Raw genomic sequence first — 21,180 nt, 5'->3', positions numbered from 1 at the left:
CAGGTGGACCACACCACATGAAAACAATAGTGATTGGATATTCATCATTAAAATCCTCCTAAGGCCCACTGTACTATTTATTTGACATCCAATCTGTTTATTAGGTCATATAGGCGTAGATGAAGGGGGAAAATAAAAATCATCTCGATTCAAAACTTTTATGGCCCCCAAAATGTTTTTAATGGTTGACGCTCATTCAACACTGTTTCCTGTATTGTGGTCCATTTCATATTAGGATATACCTCATTTTTTTTTGTCTCATGTTGTAAGATGATCTTTTAAAATAGATGGACGGCATGGATAAAACACATACAACATGATGGGACCCACAGAGCACCAACCGCCAGCCATTAGTTGGTGTTAGGAGTAGCAGCTAATCCGTTCTCCTTGTTTATGGTGTGGTCCATTTAATCTTTGGATATGATTCATTTTTTAGATAATTCTCTAAAATGATCTTGAAAAATTGATGAACGGTGTGGGTTGATCCCAAATTTTCGATAAATCCAAAACTCAAGTGGACCATGCCATATAAAACAATGGGGAATAATGATTTCCATTGTTATACCTACCTTGAGCCTACAATAATGTTTATTTGCCATCCAACCTGTTCATAATATTAAAAAGATATGAATGAAGAGAAAATACAAACATCAACTTGAACTAAAAGTACTTCTATGGCCTCCAAGAATTTTTCAATGGTAGAGGTTCAATCACACTAATTCCTGTGGTGTGGTCCGCTTGAGCTTTAGATATGCTTCCTTTTGGTTCTTTAGACCTCAAATTATCTGTTAACATGGATGAAAGGAGTGGATAAAATAAATAAATAACGGTGGACCTCACAGAGTTTACTCAGTATGCTAAGGGTAATTAGTAACTCACCTAAATGGAATAGAGAGGGGATTCCTTAAAACATTTATAATCATATATTGGGCTTACCTAAATTTGATTCATATATCCAACCCACTAATTATGTGTATTCCACTTGGATGAGGGGTCAGACCAAGTTTCAGCCGCATCCAAAACTCATGTGGGCCCCACCAAGTGTTTTTAGATTTTTTAGGATGTCTTCACATAGTTTTAGATGATATGGCCCACCTGAGTTTCGTATACGGATGATTTTTGAGATATCTCGTAACCTAAAAGGGACACATCAAATGCACGGTGTTGATGTTCGACACACATCATGATGGGCCCCACAACTTACTAACATTAATTCTTAGGTTATCGCGAGGTCAATAAGTTGGGTCACAAATTTGACCAGAATATTTAGCCTATTTTATATGTTTGGTCTATTTAATCTATTTTACTGATCAATAGCCTCAATTTGACTAGTTACTCGCTCTGATCAAGTTATATATTTTTTTCACAGATAAATTTTAATTTCCATTTAAAAATAACATTGTTTTCAAAATGTATATTTTTTATGCTTAATTTTTCTTTGAAAACTTTTAACAAAATATTAATTTTATTATAAAATATTAAAAAAATAAAAACAAATTCTGAATTTTTATTTCCAAAATCTCAAAAAATTTCTCAAAATTTATTTTTTTCTCAAAAATTCCATAATGCCGATTTTTTTCCTTCAAAAGCATATCATTTTGTTTCAACTTTTTAATTTTCCTTTTTAAAATGATATTTTTTTCTTTCAAAATCTCGTGTTTTTATAAAAACTTTTCCTTTTAATTTCAAAATTTTAACATGTCCATTATTTTTTAAATTCACAAACTTTTCCAACTTCTTTATTTTTTGTTTCAAAATGTTTGTCTTTTTTAAAGTATCGATTCTTTATTACTGTTTAATTTTAAAATTTTCAATTCTTTCTAACTCCATTTTTTTTAAAAGCATTTATTTTCGAATTTCTCAAATTTATCTTATTTTTCAAAAAACAAACTCTCATTTTCTGTTTCAAAATATTTTCATTTTTCAACATTGTCAAATTTTTCACATTTTTTGAAATCTTTTTAATTTTCTTTTCAGGATATTATTCTTTTCTCGAAATCAATTTTTTTTTTTTTCAAAATTATCAACTTTAATCAATATTCTTTTCTTTCCCACAAAATAGATTTTTTTTAAAATCACGATTTTTATTTTTTTCAAAATCTCATTTTTTTCTTAAACATTGTTAAATTTTTTTAACTTCTCAATATTTTTTTTTCTTGTCATATTACAAATCATTTAAATATTAGTTTTAAATTTTTAAAAATTAATAATTTCCACTCATTTGATATAAAAACAAATTTTATTTATTTAATTTTGTTTTTTTTGCATTCAATCAATTATTAAAAAATAATATTAGATACAAATATGTACAATTAAACCACTGAATTTGTATTAAAAAATAATGTTTAGGCAAAAGTCCTTTTACGACGGACCATGATCCGTCGCAAAAGCGACTGAAAAGCGTTGCCGTTTGGTATTTTGGGCGGGAATTTGCGACTATATAATTTCCGTCGCAAAATCAAAATTGGCGACGGATTTAATCCGTCGCTAATATACGACAGACCAAAATCCGTCGTAAATACGTCGTAAATCAGATTTTAGCGACGGATTTCAATCCGTCGCGAAATTCCGCGACGTTTGGACTACGGATTTTTGAGAAAGATGGGTGTAGCGACGGACTTTTTCCGTTAGCGACGGATTAAATCCGTCGTTAAACCAAGCAATTTTTGCGACGGACGAAATCCGTCGCAAAAATAGGTCGTAAATCGGCAGTTTTGGCGTAGCCACGAGGCCAGGCTACGTCTCATCATGTCATACCGCTGAGTGAGGCCCCCATGCAAAGATTTTCCAATAACCGTAGCCGTCCGTAATTCCTGGTTGCCACGCTGAAAAGAGTGTGGATCGTTTGTGCTGAAGGCACGGGGAAATTCTGGGCCAGAGAACTTCCAAACGTTAAAAAGGTTGGGTTGGATCTTTTGTGCTTAAGGCACAGGGAAATTACTGGGCCATAGAAATTCCAAACGTTAAAAGTTGTGTTGGTCCTGAAGGCACAGGGAAATTCTGGGCTAGAGAACTTTCAGACGTTTAAAAGTTGTATTGTGTAGTGCACAATCTATTTGGAAGAGAAAATCGGCTTTGTTTGTAAGCTGGTGTGATAGACAACGTTATGTAGCAACGAGAATTGACAGCGCAGGCATTCCCTGTGCCTTGGTCAATCGAGTTGGAGGGGCCTGAACCCAAGTTGCAGGCTTGGTGATAATCCTGAATGACAAACACACGCTTCACAGTTCACAACAATGTTCAAAAGTCCGTGTTTTTAACAGTGTAGCATGTACAATGTTCGTTTTCATCCCCTCGGTTACTTGCTACTTTGGATTAGCAAATCTGGCCGCACGAAGTGCACATGCAGAAATGCTCGTATAATCTGAAACGTCCCTCTTCTCAGCGATATTCTTAATTCCCCATGTTCTATTAATACACAAAAGGTCAAAAATTTCACATATGCCAGATGATCCAAGGCATCCATTCGATGACCCTAGAAGCAACTGACGGAGAATGAAATCATCAACGTCCAACATTCACCATCAGAAAGTGAAGAAGACAGACGGGTAGGTAACTGATTAACGCACCACCTACCACGTCTACTGTAGCGGACGATCTCTACCGTATTTCTGTGCTTCCCGTTGGAAATTGCAGCTACCGTGCATGTAACCAGCCAAACAGCCCTATTTCTTCCACAAATTTAGGAAAATACGTAGTCGTCTAAAAGACAAACGGACCAAAGCAAGATACGTACATATACGAATATTTCTGACACGATAAAGCTGCGTACATATAGCAGCGGTAGGAGAAATGGAGTCCAGTATCATCATAGAGATTGTGGGCCCCACTTCCTCCACGGAAGCTACCCAACGCTGTTTTCGTCCTTTTTAGGCGGGGTGGGGCTTGTCAACGTCCTCGAGCGGACGGAACCAGGCCTTCTCCTCCAGGACCGAACCATCCACAGGCGGTGGGCGGTGGTCCCCACCGGCACGTCCGTTTTGCTCGATGGGCGCAAACACTCCAGTCTTGGGGTGAGGGGCCCAGTACTTGTCGGACTCGGGCTGTATCACATCGTCCGGTACAACGGTCGGACGTACCTGATCGTCCGGGTTCTTGTCGTCGGCTGAGCATTGCGCACCTCTCCTGTCAACACAACTACAAAACGACGGACGTTATCGAAAGTGGAAAATATCCTGGGGAAAATATGCTCCAGTGCGATGAGAGCACAATAGTAACAGTGCATCTAGTTGCATTGGTTTAATTAAATAGTTTAATCTATCAATCTGAACCGTCCAATAAGTCCAAAATAAATTTCATGTCCCACCATGCAAAAATAGCACGGACCATATCATCCAATCCATCCTTGATTTGGTCTTGTTTCAATGGCCATGATTTTTCCAAGCCCTTGACAGCATGGTTACGATTTCCTGAGAAAAATGATTCTTTAGAATCCTAAGCAATCCATGATCGGTCCAATCAATGGATAGATCAAGTTGTGTAAATGATCTTGATCATCCATATAAAACGCTATTGATTAAATGGTTATATTTGTTGAGACTGATCTTTGCATGGCAGCCCACGAAATGTGTGTTGGACCTAATCAACGTTCTAGATCAATGGACTAGACAGTCTCTCCATCCCGAACACTGTAATTTGTAATTCTATGGGGGGTGTTTGGCTCATGGTATTGGGAAGGATTAGGTGGGATGGGATTATTAAAAAAAAAAATGTAATTATTACATATGGTAGGGATTTTCCTCTCTTAGTATGGGATAAGCTTAATTCCATGCTATGTTTGTAATACGGTGGTACATTAAATGGAAATACCCACCATCATTTGAAACTATTGAGGTGGTACATTAAATGGATATACCCACCATCATTTAAAACTATTGAGAATAACACATGTTATATCTAAACCGTTCATCTACTTTGTAACCTCATTTCATGGCATGGGCCTAAAAATGAGGTAGATCCAAAACTTATGTGGCCCTAAAGAAGTTTTCAACAATAAGTATTCAATCCCCACTGCTTTCTATGGTGGGTTTACTTGAGCTTCAGATCTACCTGATTTTTTGGCCCATGCTCTAAAATGATATGGGTGGACAGTGTGGATATAGCCCACACATCATGGTAGGACCCACACAACTTGCTAACATTGAGTAGAATTGGCACGGACCCACGCTCGGCCAATCCCGGGATTATCCCATCCCTTCCAATCCATCAAACCAAACACGTCAAATTTGAACCGATTAGGGTGGATTGGATGGGATTTAAAGGTAATGATGGTGTTGTCAGTGGATTGTCTTAAGATTCATGGGATTGGGATCAGATCACCGACTCTGTTTGGCACGCACACTCGCCAATCCTGGGATTTAACTCCCAATCCCTTCTAATACAATCCAATCCGACCGGCCAAACGGCCCGTTAGAGAAATTGGCACGGGACTAGATGCAATTCCATCCCACCTAATCCCATCTAATACCATGCGCCAAACACCCCCCCAGAGTTTGTAATCTCACGGCACCACAATTGACAGTGTTCCTGCTTGCATCATCTTGGATAGTTCCATCAACCCATCCGTACTGTCTTCTAACGCGCAAAAGTCATACTGACCAGGCAAATCCATCAGCAGAAGCATCTCGTTGTATCACAGCCATCGTGCTTGACGCAGAAGCCTGATCTGCCGCAGAGGTTGCTCCTCGTGTGCCTTGACCATGCAGAGGCTCGGGATTCTGAGGATTGGCTGATGCAGAAGCGCCGGAATGATTGACATTGTTTGCTGTCCTCTCAAGAAAACTAGAAACCCGGGCACTTATGGCAGCAAATCCATCGGCACTGGGGAGGCTATAAAGAGCAAATCGGTGCCAAAAATCAATTCTATCACGCAAAAGGGCACTTCCGTGCCCTGCATGAGTCCCGTCGACATGTGAATTACCATTCTGGGAGCTACCAGGATCGGTGGCATTTCTAGATGAGCCACTAGCCCCCGATTTCAACCCATTTTCTGAACTCCCCTCCCTCTGGAACTGCTGAGCACCCATCAGCTTAGTGGGCACCCTACGATTAAGACCATCGAATATTCCAGGCCGACTTGACTCTTCGCCATCCAATCTATTTCCGTTCCGTTTCTCTTCGCCATCCAATTTTCTTGAAAGCGGCCTGGGATGCCGTTGCCTCGAACTCTCGAACCTATGCCCATGGGGTCTTGGGGGCACCTTCAAACTCGAATCCCCATCTTCCCCGCCCTTCTTCTTGGCCGCGGTTTCAGTACTCCCCCGGCCATAAATAGGCGTGATATTCGACTCTGTTACCTCCCCTTTGCACACCGGGCATTCTTTATGATCACAGTGGACATGCAGCCTCTGATACAAACACGGCCAACAGAATAAATGACCACAAGAAGTGACAACTGGATCCCTAGCCATATCCAAACAAACATTGCACTCAAAGTTAGCCGCAGCCCTACCCTGCTCCTCCTTTTCCTCTTCTGAATCCTTAGCAATAAGACTCTCAACACTCACTTTATGAGTCGCAGAGGTTCCCACGGATCTGTCAGTGGTCATGATGTCTTGCAGAAGGCGATCCTCCATTGCTAAGGAAGATATGCCGAAATCAGGTTCAGCCCTGTATGGAACTGTTGATCTGAACCTCCTACTTGGCCAACGACGACTAGACTCAATCAATCTCCGCAACCGAACTTCTGGGTATCGAAAGAGCTCCCGTTGCGAAGGACCATCCTGGGACAAAGGTTCACCTGTTTGCATGGTTGCTTCATAGAGACTGGCGGCAACAGCAGGCAGCAGGCTTCCACCACTGGGGCGATCATTGTGGAGTTGTTGGGTTAAGGACACCGGAACATACGGTGGAGAGTATGGTACATGTGAATCACCATCCTCGACGACCAAAGCATCAACAGCTTGTGAGGATGGCAATGCCCCCGGCGACATTGGAGCATATGGTGGCGAGTATGGCACGTGCTCAACACGGTTGCTACCTCCCTCTATGAGAGGCCCGATGATGTCTTCCGCAGCTGGTGAGACAGGAGGATACGATGGAGAGTACGGGGCATGCCCAACTGGGTCACTAGCATCAGGGCCCCGAGGTTCAACCCCAGTTCGATCTGGGGTTGGGGAGACGGGAATGTAAGATGGCAAGTGCGGGCAGTACTCAAGACGGGAGCTACCGTTGGGTTCTGGACTGTTCTGCGCCAACGATGGTGGGACCAACCTATAGAACGGAAGGGATGGAGTGTATGGCGCATGGTCAAAACGGGGAATTTGAGGTTCCTCAGTGGGGTCCAAAGGTTCGATCGGTGGCAAGTTGGGTGTATACGAAGCATGGGTGGGCGAGTACGGAGCATGAGAATCCGACGCAGGCATAAAACCAGACATCTGGTTTGAACCGGTTTCTTCAGCTGACAACGGTATCAAAGCTAGGGCGAGATCTGAGCCGAGGTCTGACCCGCGGCGAATCGGGGAGCGTGGCAAACCTAGGTATAGATTCAGATCCATTCTCTTCCTTCTTTTTTCATTCTAGAAAACCCTAATTCATCATGAAATCAAGACCCAAGTTAGGGTTTCAGTTCTTTTTTCCTTTTTAAGGATTGCTGGTTTCACAAACCTAGTGATAGATTTCACGGTTATGATGTATCATGATCTGAAATCTAGGGTTTTGGGTTTTCTTGGGTAGCTTTAGAGAGTGGGAAAATGAAAATGGAAACTGTAACTTAAATCAAACCCAATTCAATAAAAGATCTGATGAAGGAAATAATATCTGTTTGAGGATTCAAATACCTGAGGAAAGATCATCGCGAGATGATTCTGTGTATTTTCAGAGGCTCTGATGCATCCTCCCGTCGTTGGAGAGAGAGAAAGAGAGAGAGATATTAGATGCCCAAAACGAGGGATACAGTCTGCATATAGAAAATTGTATGGTACGCGTCCCACGACTTTGCAAGTATACACGCGTTCGCGTTTCTGACAAATAAGAGCCACGTGTCGGAAATCCAGACCATTGATCTTCTGTGAACGCCGTCAAAAGAAAGGGAACTGCCCACATGCTTCTGTACGATCCCAATGAGGACCTCTTTTATTTGAATGTGAACAATCTTTGTATTTTTCTTCTTAACCGTCTATCAGTGGACCAGAAATCCAAATGCTAATTAGTCTTATAAGGAAGATATATGATTGATATTCCATCTGAAGTTGTATAAAATAATCCAATGGTCTGAAAACCTAACCATGGGCCCCACTTATCCTATCAGTTAGGCGCGTGTGCACTTTATAAAGATACGTACCACGTATATCATTACTCGGATTTCTCCTACTGTACGACTCACTTATGAGCCAGTCACCTTACAAGGCCCTCTTTAGGCCCGTTTGGCCGGGAGGATTCAGCGAGATTAGGAGGGATTGGGTCGTTAAATCCATCGTAGTCCCATCCCTTTCCTGTTTGTACAGAGATGAATTTCAGTCATGCCAGTTCCATCGTTTGGATCTTAGGAGGATACGGAGGGAAATCCCTCCCAATCTCATCCCTTACCTTTGCTCTCTCTCCTTTTATCTAAAAATCAAAATCCTCTCCTCACCTTTACCTCTTTTCCTTTTCTTTCTCTATACCCGCATCGAAATTGTAGCTGCCGATGCTTTTTTGGCTTCCTTTTTTGGGTTAAAGGACGAAAAGAGTCGCCGATTCTGCCATTTCAGGCCTGAAGCTGAGAATCTTCTGTATTAAAAAATATATATATAAATAAAATAAAGAAGAAAGAGAAAGCTTCGAATTTATATATATATATATATATATATATATATATATATATATATATGATAAAATTCTCGGTTTCTAGTTTTTCTCGGCTGATAGAGCAGAAAAATAAGGAGATTCGAGGCATTTTGTTTCTGCGTCAAAATATTAAAAAAGTCAAAATATTAAAAAAAAAACACCTAACCTTTGATGAGAAAAATCGCCCCCTCTTTTTGTTTTTTTTTTTTTCTCTGATGGAGGAAATGTAACAAAGTTCATGGCCGTTACAAGCCGAGGATTTTTTTATTGAGATCTAAAGTGTCTTCGATTTCGAATGGCAGGACAGTTTTGCCCCAATGGATTAGTCCAATCCCCTCCCACATCAAAACACCTTCACTCCCGTTGTCCCAGGATATTCGGAATAACCCAAACAAACCTCCCCAGCTTCTCCCGGGATGTAGCAATCCCATGTATGTTAAACCAATCCACTGACACCACCGTCTTTACCTTAAAATTCATCCCATCCCTCCTAATCCCTTTGTACGGACGCACACATATTGGACCAAAATGCCCTGCTTTAACAGAAATGTGATTATTAAATGTTGGGATTTCCTATGGCTACAGATTATAACCGTACTATAATAGAAGCGCTTGCTTAATCATAAATGTGTTTTCTAAAAGGTGGGGTTTCCTTAGCCACGGATTATAACCGTAGCCAATGAAAAGTGGGCTGCGTCGGCCTATGCACTTTCTTCTTCTTCTGCTTCTTCTTAACATGGAAAACTTTATTCTACCGGCATTTTTCTCTATTACATATTTATATAAATATGTATACAAGCATATAAAGTTTTTTTTTCCCTCTCTTTTTATTCATTTCTTTCATTATTTATTTAACAAGCATATCTCATAAACTAGAATGAGTTACTTGACGTACCATTTATGATTTTGGGGTAGGAGAAGCTAGTTTAGCTAGCCAACCTGGTTATTTTTCAAGATTTCAGCAGGTCGATGGTTGAAAATCCATTTCATTCACTTCACGGTCAATTTCAATCAGTTCGCGGCCAATTTCATTTAGTTCGCGGTCAATTTCATTCACTTCGCATTCAATTTGATTCAGTTCGCGGTGAATTTCATTAACTTTGCAGTGAAATTCATTTACTTCACGGCCAATTTCGTTCACTTCGCGGTCAATTCCGTTCACTTCGCGATCAATTTTATTCACTTCGTGGTCAATTTCAATCAGTTCGCGGTGAATTTCATTCACTTTGCTGTCAATTTCACTCACTTCGTGGTTAATTTCATTTACTTTGCGGTTAAGTACAATCAGTTCGTAGTGAATTTCATTCACTTCGCGATCAATTTCATTCACTTCGTGGTTAATTTCAATCAGTTCTCGCGATGAATTTCATTCACTATGCGGTGAACTTTACTCTTTTCACAATCAGTTTTAATCAATTTGCAGTGAATTTCATTCACTTTGCGGTCAATTTCAATCAGTTCACAATCAATTTCACTCACTTCATAGTCAATTTCGTTCACTTCGCGGTCAATTTCACTCACTTTGTGATCAATTTCACTCACTTCGTGGTCAATTTCGTTCATTTCACAGTCAATTTCACCCACTTCGAGTCGAGTGCGGGTTGGGTCAGGTTAAGAGCAGACTAGACTCTACTCGGGGTAAGTTCGCCTTGACTCGATCCACTAGTTTACCTCGAGCTCGACTCGAAAGGTTTGGCAAACAAGTCAAGCTCCAATGGTAAGCTCGAGGCCGAGCTTAAACTCAAGCTCGAACTCAAGGAGAGTACGAACGAGCCAAAACAAGCTTGACCCACCTTAACTCGACTCAATTAGATGTACAGCCCTACCGCGAAGTGAAGGAAACTCACCGTGAATTGAATGAAGTGAAGAAAATTCACCACGAAGTGAATGGAATTGACTGAGAAGTAGATGAATTAAATGGAATTCACTATGAAGTGAAGGAAATTCACCGCGAATTGAATGTAATTGACCGCAAAGTGAAGAAAATTCATCACAAGTGAAGGGAATTCACAACGAAGTGAACAAAATTCACTGCATAATGAAGGAAATTCCATTCGCGGTCAATTCCATTCAATTTGCGGTGAATTGCCTTCACTTCGCGGTCAATTTCATGCATTTCGAAGTAAATTCCATGCATTTCGCGGTGAATTCCATTCACTTCGCGGTCAGTTTCATTCATTTCGTGGTGAATTTCATTCATTTCGCAGTCAATTCCATGCATTTCATGGTCACTTCCATTCATTTCGCGGTCAATTCCATTCACTTCCTTCACTTCACGGTCAAATTCCTTCACTTCGCGGTCAATTTCATTCACTTCGCGATCAATTCCATGCATTTCACGGTGAATTTCATTCACTTCGCAGTCAATTCTATTTACTTCCATTCATTTCGCAGTCAATTGCATTCAATTCGTAGTGAATTGCCTTCACTTTGCAGTCAATTCCATGCATTTCGCGGTGAATTCCATTTACTTCGTAGTCAATTCCATGCATTTCGCGGTCAATTCCATTCATTTTACGATGAATTTCATACACTTCACTTCACGGTCAAATTCCTTCACTTTGCGATCAATTCCATGCATTTCGCGGTGAATTCCATTCACTTCGTGGTCAATTTCATTCACTTCCATTGAATTCGCGATCAATTTCATTCAATTTGCAGTGAATTGCCTTTACATTGCCTTCAATTACATACATTTCGCAGTGAATTTCATTCACTTCGTGGTCAATTCCATGCATTTCACGATCAATTCCATTCACTTTGCGGTCAATTCCATTCATTTCATGGTGAATTCCATTCACTTCCTTCACTTCACGGTCAAATTCCTTCACTTCGCGGTCAATTCCATTCATTTCACGCTTAATTCCATACATTTCGCGGTGAATTCCATTCACTTCGCGGTCAATTCCATGCATTTCGCGGCCAATTTCATTCACTTTCATTCATTTTGCGGTCAATTCCATTCAATTCATGGTGAATTGCCTTCACTTCGCGGTCAATTCCATGTATTTTGCGGTCACTTGCATTCTTTTCGCGGTCAATACGATTCAATTCGCGGTGAATTACCTTCACTTTATGGTTAATTCTATGTATTTCGCAGTGAATTCCATTCACTTCGCTGTTAATTCCATGCATTTCACGATCAATTCCATTCACTTCACGGTCAATTCCACACATTTCGCAGTGAATTCCATTCACTTCGCAGTCAATTCCATTTATTTTGCGGTCAATTTCATTCACTTCCTTCACTTCACGGTCAAATTCCTGCACTTCGCGAACAATTTCATTCATTTCACAGTCAATTTCATGCATTTCGCAGTGAATTCCATTCGCTTTGCAGTCAATTCCATACATTTCTCAATCAATCCAATTCAATTCGTGGTGAATTGCCTTCACTTCGCGGTCAATTCCATGCATTTTGTGGTGAATTTCATTCCATTCACTTCGTGGTCAATTTCATGCATTTCACGGTCAATTTCATCACTTGCATTCATTTCGTGGTCAATTCCATTCATTTCGCGGTGAATTGCCTTCACTTCGCGGTGAATTCCATGCATTTCGTGATCAATTCCATTCATTTCGTGGTGAATTCCATTCACTTCACTTCACGGTTAAATTCCTTCACTTCGCAGTGAATTCAATTTACTTCACGGTCAATTCCATGCATTTCGTGATCAATTCCATTCATTTCGTGGTGAATTCCGTTCACTTCACTTCACGGTTAAATTCCTTCACTTCGCAGTGAATTCCATTTACTTCACGGTCAATTCCATGCATTTCGTGGTGAATTCCATTCACTTCGCGGTCAATTCCATGCATTTCGTGGTCAATTCCATTCAATTCGCAGTCAATTCAATTCGTGGTGAATTGCCTTCACTTCGCAGTCAATTCTATGCATTTCGCGGTGAATTCCATTAACTTCGAGGTCAATTTCATGTATTTCGCGGTGAATTCCATTCACTTCGCAGTCAATTCCATTTATTTCGTTATCAATTCCATTCACTTCCTTCACTTCACGGTCAAATTCCTTTACTTCACAGTCAATTCCATTCACTTCACGGTCAATTCTATGCTTTTCGCGGTGAATTACATTCACTTCAGGGTCAATTTCATTCACTTTCATTCAATTCGTGGTCAATTCCATTCAATTCGTGGTGAATTGCCATCACTTTGCTGTCAATTCCATGCATTTCAGGGTGAATTCCATTTACTTCACGGTTAATTCCATTCATTTCGCGGCGAATTTCATTCACTTCCTTCACTTCACGGTCAAATTCCTTCACTTCACAGTCAATTCCATTCACTTCACGATCAATTTCATGCATTTTGTGGTGAATTCCATTCACTTTGAGGTCAATTCCATGCATTTCGCGATCAATTTCATTCACTTCCATTCAATTCGCGGTGAATTGCCTTCACTTCACGGTCAATTCCATCCATTTCGTAGTCAATTCCATTCACTTTATGGTCAATTCCATTCATTTCACGGTGAATTCCATTCACTTCCTTGACTTTATGGTCAAATTCCTTCACATTGCGGTCAATTCCATTCACTTTACGATCAATTTCATGCATTTTACGGTGAATTTCCTTCACTTTTCAGTGAATTCTCTTCACTTCATGGTTAATTACATTCACTTCCTTTACTTCACGGTCAAATTCCTTCATTTTGCGGTCAATTTCATTCACTTCACGGTTGATTCCATGCATTTCACGGTCAACTCCATTCACTTTGCGGTTAATTCGATTTACTTCGTGGTGAATTGCCTTCATTTCATGGTCAATTCCATTCACTTCGCGGTCAATTTCATTCATTTTGTGGTGAATTCTATTCAATTCCTTCACTTTACAGTCAAATTCCTTAACTTCGTGGTCAATTCCATTCACTTCACGGTAAATTCCATGCATTTCGTGGTGAATTCCCTTCACTTTGCAGTGAATTCCATTCACTTCGTTTACTTCACAGTCAAATTCCTTCATTTCGCGGTCAATTTCATTCACTCAATTCACTTCGCGTTCAATTCAATTTACTTCGCGGTGAATTGCCTTCATTTCGTGGTCAATTCCATTCACTTCACAGTCAATTCCATGCATTTTGCGGTTAATTCCATTCATTCGGCGGTTAATTCCATAAAGAAAATTCACCGCGAAGTGAAGGAAATTAACCACAAAGCGAAAGAAATTGACTGCGAAGTGAATGAAGTGAATGAAATTTACTGCGAACTGATTGAAATTGACCACAAAGTTAATGAAATTGACCGTGAAGTGAATGAAATTAACCACGAACTGATTGAAATTGACCGCGAAGTGAATGAAATTGACCGCGAAGTGAATGAAATTGACTGTGAACTGATTGAAATTGACCGCGAAGTGAATGAAATGGATTTTTAACCATTAACCTGATGGGATCTTGGAAAATAACCAGGTTGGTTGGCTAAAGTAGCTTCTCCTACCCTAAAATCATATATGTTACGTCAAGTAACTCATTTTTGGTTAGGATATATGCTTGTTAAATGAATAAAGAAAGAAACGAATAAAAGGAGAGAGAAATTTTATATGCTTATATATACATATTTATATAAATATATGTATTAGAGAAAAATGTAGGGGGGAAAAGTTCTCCATGTAAAAATAAATAAATAAATAAAAATAAAAATTGCATGATTGCCACGACCCTCCTGCCAGTACAGCGGTACTGGCATGACAGACTTTCAGTTTGTTTTTTTTTCCCCTCAGGTGTAATCCCCCATTGCTTTTGTGGGTCCCATCATGAGGTATGTGTTACATCCAAACCGTCCATCTATTTGGTGAGCTCGTAATAAAGCTTGAGACGAAAAATAAGACAGATCTAACTATCAAGTGGACCACACTGTAAAAGGTAGTGAGGGATTGAACGTCTACCATTGAAACCCTTTTATGAAATTTGGATCATTATGAAATTTGTTTTTCCTCTTCATCCAGGTCTTTGTGATCTTATGAATAGAAAATAAATGTTATGGTGCTATTTGTGGTGTGGTCCAGTTGATCTTTGGATATGATTCTTATATATATATATATATATATATATATATATATATATATATATATATATATATATATATATATATATATATATATATATATATATATATATATATAAAATGCTCCGAAATGACCCCGAAATATGGATGAACGTTGTGGATGATAACTGTGGGGGCCCATGTAACTTTGATCTCTTTTGAACCATTCATACAACTCGGAGTTTGAGGAGTATCAACGCTCGTCTTCACATACCAGCCAATCCACTTCTGGAAGGAATGGCGAGTATTTTGGTCCGGTAGGAAGTCGCCCATACACCAGGGGCTTAGTTTGGTATAGTAAGTTTGGATGGGCGTGATGAGGTTGCTGGCTTAAAGGTAAGGAGTACATTAGGAAAAAACTCTGTCCGTATACATTTTACTTTTGTCAGGATTGTTATTTACACCCCGATTCAATCTTCATAGACAATTGTACTACAACTGTTGGGGTGGGACTAACAACTTCAAGGGTGGGAATTACATATTCGGCTCCTCATGTGTCGAATCATATGATACACTAGCCGCTTCATTGCACTGTTTAAGTGGGTTTTCAATTATCGTAACCGAACCCAATATCCGATAATCCAAATCATTGTTATGTTATGGCCCACCGTGGATGGGCCTTGACTTAAAAACCCACCGAATTGGAAGATTCCATCTGCCAATCTATGAATTTTTCAGTTGAATTAGACTGTTGTTGTATTTCTCTTCTTAATCGTCAAATCTGCCAGACTCAAATCAAATGTCTGCGATTGTCTTATTTAATTTTATTTTTATTTTTTTAATTTTTCAGTCCATCCATGGTGGAATGTATGGAAGGGTATGGATTACTTAAATCATCTACCTAACTTTCCAAATTTTGGAAACCCATGTAGACTGTTCAAGACTCAGGTCGCGTATTATACGATTCTTTTTCCTTCTTGACTTCCATTTTGGAGGGTACCTACAATGGTAAGTCTATACATATAAGTCTTCGACATGATTATTTCAAACAATTGATTCGAGATAGAGTCATTGTTATTTCTTATGTGAAATCAAACAATAACCTATTAGATTCTTTTATTAAACCTCTACCGAGAGAAGTAGTAAAGGCAACATTTAGAGGGATGGGGTTGAAACTCTTCAACCAAATTTTCACTAGTGATGGTAACCCAACCTAAAATCAGAAAATTTCTAAATTCAGGTTTAATGGGTAAAAACAAGTTACTGATATGTGGAAAGTTTTCAGCACTAAATAATTTAAGACATCATCCATAATAGATGAGTGTCGAGCGTTACGAAAGAGGGTTGAGTCTTAGAATTCTTAATGAAGTCTAGTCTAAAAGACAAATGTCTTATAGTAACAAAGACACTGGAAGGATTTCACCTCTATGAATGTAGAGATAGTGCCGTCTCTTATGAGAGTTAGAGTTTTCTCTCAAGATTGTTTACAAAGTGGGATGAGCACATGACCATAAAATGTGCTGAGTAAGATCGTGGGAACTTTAATATACATATAGTAAATATGTGTATAATTTTTCTGGCTCTGTTATTTATGAATAACTGGTTTAACGCTACGGCTACCAATCATTTCGATAAAGCTCTGAGATACTTACACTAAGAGAATATTCAAATCGAAATATATCTTTCTTTATACATATAAGTTACTTATTTTGATAGAATTTTTTTTTTGAAATATATATTGTAAAAAATCAAGTGCGGGATTGTTAATATATATTGATTTTTTAATATATTTTAATAAAAATATTATATAATATATAAAAAAATGTTTGCAAAAATACATTTTTCATGAGTTTTAGGAATAGTCTTACATTGGAAAAGGAGAAGAAGATTTTTTAGTTCAAATGAGAATGGTGGAGTATTGTAATGTTTACCCACCTAGTCCAAGGAGAATCGGGCTTGTGTGTTCCAGTGCACCCGGGCTCGAGCACGGGAACGAGCTCGATGCGAGGGTGTGGGCATGTGAGGCAGTGTGACTGTATATGCGCTAGTGACGCACTTTACACTCCGCACGTTCGCATCATGTCTCAGAGGGTCTCTCTTTCGAGAACCGACGCGAGACGTATGGGAGTCGCGGTGCAACTAAGAGGCTAAGGCAGATGGCTGGCTAGAAGACTAGAGGACTGAATAAGGTTCCTAAGTATATATAAAGGCTGAAAATATGACTATTGCAGTGGAGGTGTAACTCCACATGCAATTCATTACAGGCAATGTAGGGTTAACCCAACAGCCAGAAACGGTTAATCAGTATCTCACAATAGTCAGCATGCAACAGCTATTATAGCTCATGCACAACAGCTAGAAATTGCCAATAATGGTTAGTTTCTCCAACAGCTAAAAAACGGCCAATGGAATTTATTTCCTTGGACCATAACCCTCAGCCATCAATGCCTATATAAACAGGGCATGGATGGGTTTCCAATCCATCACAACTCACTCCAGTAGAACTCATACGAACCATAGCCACTCCACTGCTATAGACCACAAATTCCAGCAAGACAGCAGGGTTCATTTGAACTATTGCTTGAAGATCAGACCAGCAGTGTGGTCTAGAACGTTTTATCTGAACCATTAGCTTTAGAACAGACCAGTACAGTGGTCTAATTCACACTTCTCCTTCTTTCTTTACTAAGATTTTTTCTTTATTTTCTGTCAGATACTGTGTAACAGAATTCCATTAGTGAGTCTTTGTGTTTGTTGAACACAAACCCACACCAAGTTTGTTGTATCCTAGAAGTAATTTGCTTGTAACCTTTTCAACATACTCAATTTATTTGAGTAGAAGCAAATCACGCTGTAAGGACAGTGTTCCAAACTTGCTTTAGCCTGTCCTTATTTTCAAATCATTTTGGTTTTTTAATTTCCACATTTTACAAAAAAATATAATTTCTGCATTTTTCTCGGCATTATCTAAAATTAATCGAGTTCGTGAGGATTATTCATGGCTTCGGCCAGAGCCAGAGTCTGGCCTGCTTTTGTGCAAGATCTTGGTTGTTCACTGGGTGCGCCGTTCATGCGTGAAATTGACAAATCTGCCCTTCAAGCCTCAAGGTGCTGCGCTGAGAAGCTCTCAGGAAGAACCCAAACAAAGAACTATAAATATGTTCCTATATTTTATGATCTGACCTGACACTTGGACCTGATTTTTCAATCCAAACCCGAAACCTGACAGCCTAGCCTCTCTGCAACCGCCGAAAGTCTTTGTATATATCCATATTCAATTGTATGGAATGGTCTACCTGAAATTTTGATCAGTTCAATTTTTGCGCTCATGACCTAAAATGATACGGAAAAACGGATGGACGGCATGGATATAGTATACATACATCAAGTGGGGTCTCATGAAATCTGATTTTGATGCATTCAGTAAGTCCGCCAAATCGTTGGCTGTTAATTGATTTTGATGGTGTCCTATCTGGGTAGGTCTGATTTTTACATCAACTAATGCTCATACTGTGTCCATCCTTTTGCACGGCTCAGATTTCCTTCAAATTTGACAAATTAGCGGGAATAAAAAATAAAAATAAAAATGAAGTATGCTAAGTTTATGTTAGTGAGCCGTTCTTTATCCTTGTCTTTTCCCTTCTTTCGTGGAAGTGGATAGCCTGGTAACCGAATCATCTTGGATGTCCCTGGCGCCCTAATGCATCCGGATTTGATTGGCCACATCACGCGGTTGAGATGTCCCAGTGGAGCAGGTATGAGATGTCTCTGCGCAGCCCTACATGTTGGGGTACGGACGTAAGGTCCATCAACGCTACGTCCCATCACGTAGGTCTGTAGTGAAACGGATTGGCTACTCCCCCGCCACCAGCCAATGGTTGGTATTCGGTGCTCTGTGGGCTCCACCATGATGTTTGTATTTCATCAATTCCGTTCATCTAGTTTTTTAGATCATTTTATGGTATTAGACCAAAAATGAGTTATATATCAATTTCAAGTGGATCACATTACACGAAACAGTATTTAATGAATTTTGACCATTAAAATTTTTTTAAGGGTCATAAAAGTTTTGGATCAAGCTGATATTTGTTATTACCCTTCATCTGGGTCTGTATGACCTAATCAACAGATTGGATGTCAAATAAACATAACAGTGGGCCTTAGGAAGATTTTAATTGTGGTAATCCAATCAATATTATTTTCCTGTGGTGTGGTCCACTTGAGATTTATATTCCTCTCGTTTTTGTGATCAAGCCCTGAAATGATCTTTAAAAATAGATGAACGCAATGGAGAAAACAAATACACCATGGTGAGGCCCACAGAGCACTGACCACCAGCCACGGGGCTGGTGGCAGGGGGAGTAGCAAATCCGTTCCCCGTCTGTAGTATTGAAATCAGTGGGCGCCGTCAAAAAGTTGCCCCTACGAGATGGATTTGTTATATCCAAACCTACCGTTCATCTTAAGAGATTGTTTCAGGGCTTGAACCAAAAACAGTCGGATACAAAGCTCAGGCAGACAAGACTACAGAAATCAGTGAAGATTGGACGTCTATCCTTGAAAAGCTTATTAGGGTCACAAAAGTTTTGAATTAATCTGAAATTTTTTTAATTCCATTCTTATGCAGGTATGTGTGACCTTACGAACAGATTGGATGGCAAATAAAGTTCACGGTGGATTATATGAAAGTTTCAACGGTGGTAATCATTGTCCCCACTGATTTACATGGTAAGGTTCTTGAGCTTCGCAGATCTCTCAGTTTGTTTTTTTTTTTTTAAATCACATCTTAAAATGATCTCTCGAAATGGATGAACGGTGTAGATATAACATATACATCATTGTGGCCCCATAGATATTGGTAACGTAAACAGACCACGTGTTTTGCGGCACGCTCCGAGGATGGATTACATGTCCTCGTCGATGGGTTACGTATCCTCGTCAGAGGATCATATGAATTCTTCTGCGAAATCTACCGAATCAAAGCTGACATCAGTGGCGAGAAAGACGAGAAGATAAAGCAATGGATGACGAGGCGGATAGCCACTGTCCTTACCTGTTATGCAGGAAAAACGTGCAGCAGATTAGGTAGGGGCCCGGCCTTTCACAAGATAATGCGGTTCTACCTTGATATTTTGATTGTATACACACGCCGTCCATTTCTAGATCATTTAAGTGCATGATACGGAAAATGAAGCACATACAAATCTGAGTTCACCATACCATATGTATATATATATAGAGTCATGCTCCCCTGCGCACTTACGCACGTGCGCGCCTTTGCACACGTGCCATGGGTGTCTAATCTGAACGGTCCATGTGATGCGGAATCCCATGAAACCCCATGTGACAAATTTTCACTTCGATCTAAAATTTTGGTGGGCCATAGCAAAGATAAATGCAAATCAAGGGAGGAAACTGTTTTCATTTCTAATGGCCCATCAAAGTTTTAGATCAAAGTAAAACTTGGGCCTAGGGGGTTTCACGAGGTGATGCTTCACGTGAACGGTTCAGATTTTGGATCCACACCATGTATGATGGGTTCTTAAAAAAGTTCGTACGTAGCACATACGAACCAGTTGGCAGATGAGCGTTTCCGAGATATATATATATATACTCTTAAAAAACTTCCTATGAGCTACAGTAATGTTTATTTGTCATCCAACCTATTCGTGAGGTTACATAAACTTTTATTTAAAAAAGCAAAAAACATATATTAGATTGCTCAAAAACATTTTATGACACACAAAAAGGCTTTAGTTGTCAGTAATTGTAATATAGTTCACCAAATTTTTTAACATGCTTCATTTTTTTTAGCTCGTGTTCTAAATTGATTTGTCAAAACGAAGCTACAACATAAATATAGAATATATACATAAATGTCAGCCCCGCACCTTAATAGATGCATTTTAAATACAATGGGCACTGACTACGCCTGATTGGAAGGCACCAGAAATCATAGTCTTCGCACTATTTTAACTCTAATTAAACTGACAAAAACTTGGAAACCACATGCGCATAATTTGAACAGTCATTTTGAATTAAGTTCTGAAAATTTTATAGGTATAATTTTATTTTATTTTTTAACAAAAGCACTCACCCCACCGCAGATTTTGCTCAGCTCAAGTGCTGAAATTCTTGTGAGTCTACCGCGAGGCATGAGTAAGGACCAAACGTTATTTCTTACCACTTACACCTCGTTGGAGAAAACCTAGACAGCAAAAAGAACCGTGTGGGTTAAAATGGTAACCTGTGGGAGCAACGCTTTTTCCAAATAAATAATTTTATAATTATAAAATTATAAATAAATAACTAGTTAGAAAATACAACTAACACAAATCGTGTATATTTACTGGACGGTTGAAAACACAAACATTCAATGATCCTAATTTAACGAGCGTCCGCAAATTAAAAGATA

General features: G+C 39.4%; 2 protein-coding genes across 3 annotated transcripts; both read right to left on the bottom strand.

Moving 5' to 3' along the window:
• Positions 1 to 3,390: 3,390 nt before the first annotated feature.
• On the bottom strand, positions 3,391 to 6,116 carry LOC131233363 (uncharacterized). 2 transcript variants are annotated; one of them, XM_058230053.1, is made up of 2 exons: positions 5,599 to 6,116; positions 3,391 to 4,137 (listed from the first exon to the last, which is right to left on the bottom strand). In XM_058230053.1, exons 1-2 carry the CDS (start codon positions 6,024 to 6,026, stop codon positions 3,870 to 3,872), a joined length of 696 nt encoding a protein of 231 aa, XP_058086036.1. In that variant the 5' UTR covers positions 6,027 to 6,116; the 3' UTR covers positions 3,391 to 3,869. The 2 variants fall into 2 exon arrangements, with proteins under 2 accessions (XP_058086036.1, XP_058086037.1); XM_058230054.1 differs by having other exon boundaries at positions 3,391 to 4,125.
• LOC131233692 (uncharacterized) lies at positions 6,026 to 8,624 on the bottom strand. Its single transcript, XM_058230481.1, has 3 exons — positions 7,779 to 8,624; positions 6,082 to 7,527; positions 6,026 to 6,029 (listed from the first exon to the last, which is right to left on the bottom strand). Exons 2-3 carry the CDS (start codon positions 7,494 to 7,496, stop codon positions 6,026 to 6,028), a joined length of 1,419 nt encoding a protein of 472 aa, XP_058086464.1. The 5' UTR covers positions 7,497 to 7,527; positions 7,779 to 8,624.
• Positions 8,625 to 21,180: the final 12,556 nt, after the last annotated feature.

Source organism: Magnolia sinica, chromosome 18 (assembly GCF_029962835.1).
Source record: "Magnolia sinica isolate HGM2019 chromosome 18, MsV1, whole genome shotgun sequence".
Taxonomy (NCBI): domain Eukaryota; kingdom Viridiplantae; phylum Streptophyta; class Magnoliopsida; order Magnoliales; family Magnoliaceae; genus Magnolia; species Magnolia sinica.
The sequence above is the reverse complement of the archived record's forward strand: the minus strand, read 5'-3'. Positions and strand labels throughout refer to the sequence as shown.

Coding starts and splice junctions, on each gene's coding strand:
- LOC131233363 (XM_058230053.1), bottom strand. CDS start 6,026: ATGGGTGCTCAGCAGTTCCAGAGGGAGGGGAGTTCAGAAAATGGGTTG. Junction 4,138..5,598: donor TCTGCTGATGGATTTGCCTG/GTCAGTATGACT, acceptor GTCGTTTTGTAG/TTGTGTTGACAGGAGAGGTG.
- LOC131233692 (XM_058230481.1), bottom strand. CDS start 7,496: ATGGATCTGAATCTATACCTAGGTTTGCCACGCTCCCCGATTCGCCGC.